The following is an 8827-nucleotide window of genomic DNA, read 5'->3' on the forward strand; positions in this document are numbered from 1 at the left end:
CTTTAAAGTCACCATGAAATCAAAATTGAAAATTCTTATTTTTTAATGGAATACTGTGGTGTTTATTATAAATAATTTATCTGTGCACTTCATTATTTTTTTTAAAAATGCATGTGCCCTCGTAATCTTTAATCAAAAACGTTAACCTCCCCTCCCCCTCAAAACGACTCATCGTCTCTTCCGGTCAAGAGCTATGGCGCAAGGGCGGAGCTAGTGATGTGAGGGGTAAACGCTGGGATAAACGACAGGGGGAAAAGCTGAAGCTGATGCTTCACTTTATAGCACTGACACCAGTCATGAGGGAGTACGTTACCCCTAAACATTGAAAAGATATTAGGATATTACCACAACATTACTCTTAGGACATCGCAAACTAATTTTTTTCATGAATATGACTTAACCTGATGGAGGACGCGCTCAGTCATTCAGGCAGACCATTTATTCATGCTTGGGTTTCGGCTGTGAATCCAGTGGCGAGAAATCCCCCACCACTAACTGCAAACTGGCATTCAGATCTGCCTCCATTTTGTTAGCAACGCCCCAACTTCCAACGATCCAATCAATTCCCGAAGGACAAATCAAGTCCCGCCCTCTCATTTCAGATGCCGTTTCACTCGGATATACGTCACAGTAGAGAAGAAAAGACAATCGCAACTTCCGTTTCATGCCGACTTTAAGTTTAAGTGTGGGGTTTAAGGATTAAGGGATCTAAAATATGGTCATGCAATAAGGCATTAATATGTGCTTTATGAGTACTAATAAACAGCCAATATGCTAGTAACATGCTTGCTAATAAGCAACTAGTTAATAGTGAGAATTGGTCCCTAAACTAGTGTTACCAAAAATACTTCTAAAGCATTTATTTACAATGTTACTAATACAAAAAAAACAATAAACAAACAAACAAATCAATAAATACACAACTAAGTAAGCAAGTAAGTAACTGTTTTATATATTTCATATATTTAAAATATTTTTAATGGACCTGAGCTAACATGAACTAGCAATGAGCAGTTGTATTTTTAACAAAGGTTAACAAAGACTAATAAATACTGTAACAAAGGTATTGCTCATTGTAAGTTCATGCATTGTTAGTAATGCATTAACCAATGTTAACTAATGGGACCTTATTGTCAAGTGTTTGTACCAATTCAACTACCAAGTCATGTCAGTTGAACGCATAAGAAAAAATTAACTGCTATACAGAATAAGGCTGAAAGTGCCAAAAATAGTGATAATGAGTGTATGTTAAGTGATAAAGAGACACAGACTGTCTCTCTTTCTGTCTGTCTCTCAATGGAAGGGGTTCCAGCAAGGAGGACGAAGGCTTGCCGTGCCAAGTTGGCTCAAGCCTCTGCATAAATTCCAGCATTCCCCTTTGCTCAGCTCTGCTGATGTTGAAACGAGGGGCTGCAGAGGGGGACAAAACACACACTCACACACACAACTATTGTTCACGTGGCCTTCTGCGCAACCTACAGTCATACATGTACGCACGTCTGCGCCACACCGCACCCATGGCACCGTTACACTGCTCAGATACGATGAGACGAGCAATTGTACCCTCCCTGGGCAACTCGATTCTAACGCTTACATAGATAAAACTATATTGAGATAAGAAAAACCAAACGCTATCTTTTGGTTCAGCAGAGTGCAGCTATAAAAACAATCAGTTGCACAGTCAGAAAGACAAATGCTTCATTCACGATGGTGCCTGATGGTTCCACATAAAAACAAAAATTTCAAGCTGCCACACAGATGTGATTCCTTCAGCAAATAGTAAAAACTCTGAGAATAATGTATAAATGTCTGATATTCTGAATTAATTAATAAATAAATAAATACATAAAATGATAGCTAAGTATCTTCTGCTCACCATGGCTGCAATTATTTCATCAAAAATTCAGTAAAAACAGTAATTTTGTAAAATATTACTTTTAAAAAAGCTGTTTTTTTTATGTGAATATATGTTAAAATGTAATTTATTGCTGTGATCAGAGCTAAATGTTCAGCATCCATTACTCCAGTCTTCAGTGTCACATGATCCTTCAGAAATCACTCTGATTTTCTGCTAAAAAAAAAACATTTCTGAGTATTGTCAATGTTGAAAACAGTTGTGCTGCTTCACATTTTTGTAGAAACCATGATGCATTATTTTTCATAATTCTTTTTTACATAGCTTGAAGCAAATCTGCTGAACACTGAATAGGTGTCATGGATGTGGTCTATTTCATGAGCAGTATAAGTGTCTATTTTAGACTTCTGAGGCTCTTTGCATTTGTGTGTAACAGTAAACAAAAGTATCCTACTGCTGTCTTTCAATGACGTAATCTTTCCTCAGGCTCTGACCATAAAAACGGAGACCGGAAAGCATTGTATTATTAATACTACAGAGCAGGAGAAGGTGCCAAGACATCCTTCATGAATTTGTTAGTGTGTTTGTCTTGAATTAAATGTGTTACAGATTTTACAAGGATGTCATAATGCTAGTGATAAAAAATAGCTTTGCCTCTGGAGGGAGCAAACAAAAGAGCTCAGCTAAAGTGCTGCTCTCAAAGATGCTTTTTTCGGAGTGAGACGATAACACATCTCACAAAACCATCAACCAAAACTGATGTACAGCAGTGACTACATTTAAAAGCGTGCCACACTTTCTGACATGCAGTCATAGCCGTATGACAGATGACGGCTGTAATGAGCCGCTGATGCACTTACGCTTTCACTCCACACTTACCAATACAGTTAAAAAACGGCTCCTTCTTGCAGTGGCCGGAGCAGCCGTCTCCATTCATAGTGTTCATATCATCACATTCCTCTCCCTGGGACCTGAAATAAATCAATGCATATGTAATAAACATTATGATGATTTCCCCTGGTGGATATGAATCTGTGTTGCTAAAAGCATGAACATCTGAAGCCTGCAGTTTGGATATGGCAGTATATTTTCTAACAACTTTAACATGTTTTATTGAGGCAGCACAGATGAACCTCAAGGTTAATCTGATGATCCTCTAAATCAGTGCTTCTCAACCTTTTTGACCCCCACTACTCAACACAATATTCAAAGGCCCCTTATATAATGTAATATTAACCAAACTATAACAAAATATATTTGAAAAGATTCCAGGAGTGTCAATATAGGTAAAATAATTAACCACAATTCGTTTTAACTGTATGTTCTTCAATAAAAACCATAGTTGAGAGGAAAGAGTAACATTTTATTTAAGTTTTTGATTTAGGTTTACATCTTGATGGAGTTAGATTGTTCTATTTATGAATAATATTAATATTAATTGTAATGTTAATAAAATATATGTAATGATCAGGGCTTGACGTTAACTGTTTTGCTCACCAGCCACTTTTAGTTTTCCAAAATTACTAGCCACTCAGCATTTTCACTGGCCACAATTTTGTTTTTGGGAAATTACGTTTTATATGAATAAAGTTACTACATACATACAAAAAAATTATTTAAATTGTTTTCCAGGTCATTTTTTGTCTATTTAAAGGCGATTTTTCCCTAACTGTATTAAATGTGTGTGTCATCTTTCATATCAGATTCTTACATTTTATTAATAACGTCACTTAATATAAGACAACGCTATCGGGCTGTTACCAGTCAAATGAAATCAGTATGAACAAAACTGATATTTCCACTGCAGAAGAAACAGAAGCAGATGTAGTGGCATTTAGATGCATTTACACACAGTTTAATGAAGCTGAAATATATCAGGAATGCATTTACAATGCAAAATTATAACAGCATAATGTTATAAGCTTGGTATTTTACATTATAATTTTTTTTTTAAATATACAAATATGAAATGTTGCAGAAAAAAATGCAAAGATAAGCTACTTTTAAATATGAAAGTAAACCGCCAGTAGGTGGCAGCAAGTGACTGTCTTAATGAGTTAATCATTGAGTCATTAATTCAAATGATTCGTTCAGACGGCTGATTCATTCAAGAATGAAGCAAAGTGCCAGTCTTTATGAATAGACCACTGAATCATTGACTCATATGATAAATTAAAAAACTCAGAATCATTCAGTAACAAAAAACTTTGTTGTTTGACAACATTGTACTAAAATGTATATTAACTACTCGTTTGAAATCTTGATGTCAAATTTGAAATCATGGTTTTCAGGGAAAACTACACTCTCTTGGTCATGTCATGTTGCTTAACTATAGGCTAGTCTGTATGTTATAAATATAAAAACTACATTTTTACCGCAGAATGCTGGCTCCTGTGTCAGAAGCACCACACGCATGCGTTGTGGTATTGTCGTGAATGTGCGGCAGACGGTGAGTAATTAATGACAGAATTTTCATTTTTGGGTGAACTATGCCTTTAATGAAGTTAGATTGTTTAAATGTACTATTAATGATATAAATCTTATATTTTTAACAATATATTAATTTTAATAATTTCAAGTTCTCGAAGGCTCCTCACTATGCAACACAATATTCGAAGGCCCTTATTTTATTTTTACTTTAATAATAATTTAAATAACTGAAAGTCATCCTGCAGCCCCCTTGGAAGTTTGCTGAGGCTCACTAGTGGGTCCCGGTCCCCTGGTTAAGAAGCATATCCAAACCCACCTCTGGATGAGACCATCTCCACAGTATGGCGCTCCAAGGCGGTGTGTCAATGGAGGTGACGGTTCACTCACACTCCGACTGGAGATTGTTTGGACCTGGTAAGTGTAAACCCCACCATACTCAACGTCCCTGTGGAAAAACAACATAAAAAGAAAAATCACACATTTGTGGAAATTTAGACATGTACTTTTGCATTAAGGGGCGATGTTTGCTCTCTGTGATTGATTCTTTGATGTCAAATACTTGTGTTTATTTAATTAATTAAATCAGTAAGAATACTACAGGCTGCTGCCAATGAAATTTTATCAACATTAAAGGTGGGGTAAACGATTTTTCAAAAATGCTTTAGAAAACTGATTCGGCCGAGTAGCAAAACAAACTTATAGCCAATCAGCAGTAAGGGGTGTGTCTACTCATGATGTGGAGGAGAGAGCGGTCAATGCACAGGACGGACATTAGCGAGCCGAGTGACAGAAAGATAGAGATGGCAGATAAAAAACAAAAGTAGGACCCGTGTAAATATCGGATCAGCTTTCCAGCGCTGGAGAGAACTCAATGAGCGGAAGGCCTGTGATCGGACGCCGAGGTTGCTTTGTTTCTTCTCGATAGGTGAGTAACACCGTGTCTGCGCCGCAACAACTAAAGTCTGTCTAGTATACTGGACGCGAGCGACAAAGAGACCGTTGAAAATCATTTGAAATTTGTGACAATACGTCATAAATAGAACGCAGCAGCATTTTTCTGTTGGGGATTTGTCGTGTCGTGCCGCGCCGCATCCAGTGTAGACCATAGATATGTATATATATATATATATATATATATATATATATATATATATGGTGTAGACAGCATCACTGATTATAATGAGTTCTATAGTATTTTGTCGCACCACTCGCGTCCAGTGTAGACACGGTGTAACATTGGTTTTGCTTTGTTTCACAGAACTAATCGTTGCCTGGGTTACGTACGTATGTGTGGGGCGGAGCTATCAAAATAGGGGCGAGACCCTTTTAGGGTAGGGGCGTGTTTGTTTTGGTGATTTCAAATGTTGGCTACCAGAAATCACTTACCCCACCTTTAACAAAACCCATTTTATGTTTTTATTTCTGTGTTTGATTATGTTTGTGTTTGTATGCAAGTGAATGTATAGTACAGATGTATGTATTTTTCTGCCCAGTATCAAAGATGATTTTCTTTCTGAAAATCTGAATGGACAATAAAGTTTAATCAAATCGAATCAAATCATCTATACACTGCAGAGGTAGCACAGAAGCTGCATCTGACATGGCATGTTTATTCACACAGACTGCTTAAATCATGGTATGTAATCTACACGTACAACAATTGTGCAATGTTATGAGCTTAATAGGAACTCATTGCAATATTATTATAATTATTATTGTTGGATATCGCCCTTGAAATTATAATAATGATTATTAAGGTTGATTAATGTTTGGGAAACGGCCTGCAATATTCTTGCAGGCTACACATACAAAACAAGCAAACCATTTATGAACGAATATATTGTTTTTCACATTTTAGAAAATCATAGTTTATTTTAGTAGCATGAAAAACAAAACAAATATTCAAAATGGGAATAAAGCAAGCAAAGAACGGTAACTGATAACATAACGTAACGGTAACTGCTAACACTACGGAGTTTACACTACAGGATCGGTGTCAATCCAACACAGCTCTTTCTACACCCTGAAAATTCTAATGCAATCGTAGTGCCAATTTAGTGCTGATTCTAAAACTGCAACACACTCCTCAGCTGTCACTTTGAACCATCGGCTGCTGGTGGTTGAGATCAGGTCTGAGATAAAAGATATCCAATCTTGTGTCAGTCTGAGGAGGCAGGCTCTGTACCCAATCTGAACCATGTGAGATGTCATGAGGGATGAAGTTGTGCTGAGACAATGTATCCAAAACCTGTTCACTTAGTGCTGGGCTTCAAGGAAATGGTCATGGCGTTCTGGTGGCGAAAGATTGCAGCGGCTGATAATGAGCAAAAGAGGCCAGACATGTTTCATCTCTCAGAGGACAGCTGTAAACAAACACAAGTCGCATCTTCTCATTGTCATATACTTCTCAGAGTGAAATAGAGCGATGTCCACCTCGAATGTCTCTTGGAGGCCATTTACCTGTGGTCAGTACAAATGCATTAGTGACTGAGAGTAAATACTCTCAATTATATTCTGGTGAAAAGAGCCCACCCTCAGGTTTCTAGGGGCCCTTATGAAATAGAAGTATACGCATTATGTATAAATATATATACGCATATGTTTAAATAGAGTGCAAACTTAATATAATGTTTTCGAACACAATGGTATGTTAATAGAAATTGAATGGAAATGTATTCTAGTTAAAAATTTATATTTATTATTACATTATTACAAAGTGCACTTTTTAAAAGTGTACTTGAAGGGATAGTTCACCCAAAAAAAGCAACGAAACTACCACGTTCAGGGCCCATAACGGTAGTAAGGACATCATTAAAATAGTCCATGTGACACGTTGTCACGTGTATGTTCTGTGTTTCTGTTCTCCCTGCCTTGTCCTAGTTTTCCTTTGTTGCTTGATTAGTTAATTAGTTTCCACCTGTGTTCATTTATTATCTTATCAGTCGATCGCTTGGTTCAGTATAAATAGCCCTGCCTTTCCCAAGTTTCTTTGTCCTGTCTCCGTCATTTAAAGTGGTTGTTTTCTACATTTCTCCCCAGTGGATTTATTAAAAGACTGTTTGTTGTATATCTGCCTCCTGCATACTCCTTCGCCTGGCAACCCCTGACACATGTGTTGTGGTATTCTTGTAAACGAGTGTCGAAGACTGACAGGAAAGATGAAAAATTGTTGAATAAAGTTGTTATTTTTGTTTTCTTTGTGCACAAAGTATGCTCGTATCTTCGTAAAAATTAAGGTTGAACCACTAATTGAACGTGGTCATTCCATTGTCTACGCAAGGTCAGAAAGGTCTCGGATTTCATGAAAAATATCTTAATTTGTGTTCCGAAGATGAATGGAGGTGTTACGGGTTTGGAACAACATAAGGGTGAGTATTTATTACATTATTTGCAAGTACATTTTTTTATATACTTGTAAGATTCAAAGTATTCTACAAGTGCACATTCAGTACAATTAAGCACACTTCTTTTCACAAGGCCATTGTAAAACAGTCGATATATACACATCTGTTATATTATTCTGCAATAAAATACAGTTAATCTCTGTTTACTGTTACACCTCTTAATTAAAGTTCGGACAAATCCCACCAACAGACTGACAAAGAAAGCCATGCATGCACGTTAGCACATGAAAGCTGCATGTGCATTTTTTCTACTCACATCCACCTATATTGCAAACTACAACCCATCCACAAAGCTACACAAGAGCATGTGTATTAACTAACAGGCAGAAACCCCAAATCTCTCAGATTTCCAAAACTACACAAAAAGACACACATGAACACCAGTAATTAATCAAAGAGCCAACACAAGCAAGAGGAAAATACACAAAGCCTTCATTATTTGCATTTATGTTGGGCTCATTCCCCCTGAGAAACGCAAGCACTTCTCTGCTGATTAACAAAACAACACTGCCAAATCGCCAGAGCGCCACAGACATTACATTTATTACAAACGGTGTAGGTTCACGTGAGGCCAAGTGTTTTTGTGCTGCCATCAGCAGAGTTATAAGGTGCCTGTTCTAATGGGCAGGGAAGCAGTAACATTTAATAAGAGGCAAAACAAATCATTCAAATTAGCACTTGACATGAATGACACCAGAAAGATGTTTACGCTGCAATTGCCTGTGTTTTGGATAAGGGGGAAAACGTCTGTAAAAGTCCCATAAAATGAAACAAGAAAAACACAAATAAGTGTTGCACAGAGAAAAGCAATTTACACACCATGCACACATACACGCATATGGACGTGCCACACATAAACCTTCAACTTCAGAACGTCTAAGGAGATTTATAACAGGAAAACTGATTTGACTGTTGCAGTTTTTGAGATTCCAGGTCATTGTTTATGAAAACACACGTGAAAGGGTCACATCAATATATACACAAATAGAGCAGATATTTTAGCATTCTACTGAACTTAACTAAAAATCAGACTGTGAAAGTTAAAACTATCAAATACAAGCAAACAACAGAAAAGAAAGAAAATGACCAAACAGCTGACAGTAGCCATCGACTTCCACAGTATACATATATATATATA

At 36.9% G+C, this 8827-nt stretch overlaps 1 protein-coding gene across 2 annotated transcripts in view; it reads right to left on the minus strand.

Moving 5' to 3' along the window:
- The window catches only part of LOC107675511 (pappalysin-1-like), a 149874-nt gene that overhangs the window by 94360 nt on the left and 46687 nt on the right, over window positions 1-8827 (minus strand). For both annotated transcript variants that reach the window (XM_016469895.1, XM_016469896.1), the window contains 2 exons: window positions 4602-4730; window positions 2735-2826 (listed from right to left, as the gene is read on the minus strand). In XM_016469895.1, coding sequence (XP_016325381.1) covers window positions 2735-2826; window positions 4602-4730 — 221 coding nt within the window. The remainder of the gene's footprint in view (window positions 1-2734; window positions 2827-4601; window positions 4731-8827) is intronic.

The sequence above is a fragment of the Sinocyclocheilus anshuiensis genome, unplaced genomic scaffold (assembly GCF_001515605.1).
Source record: "Sinocyclocheilus anshuiensis isolate Anshui unplaced genomic scaffold, SAMN03320099.WGS_v1.1 scaffold1604, whole genome shotgun sequence".
Classification (NCBI taxonomy): domain Eukaryota; kingdom Metazoa; phylum Chordata; class Actinopteri; order Cypriniformes; family Cyprinidae; genus Sinocyclocheilus; species Sinocyclocheilus anshuiensis.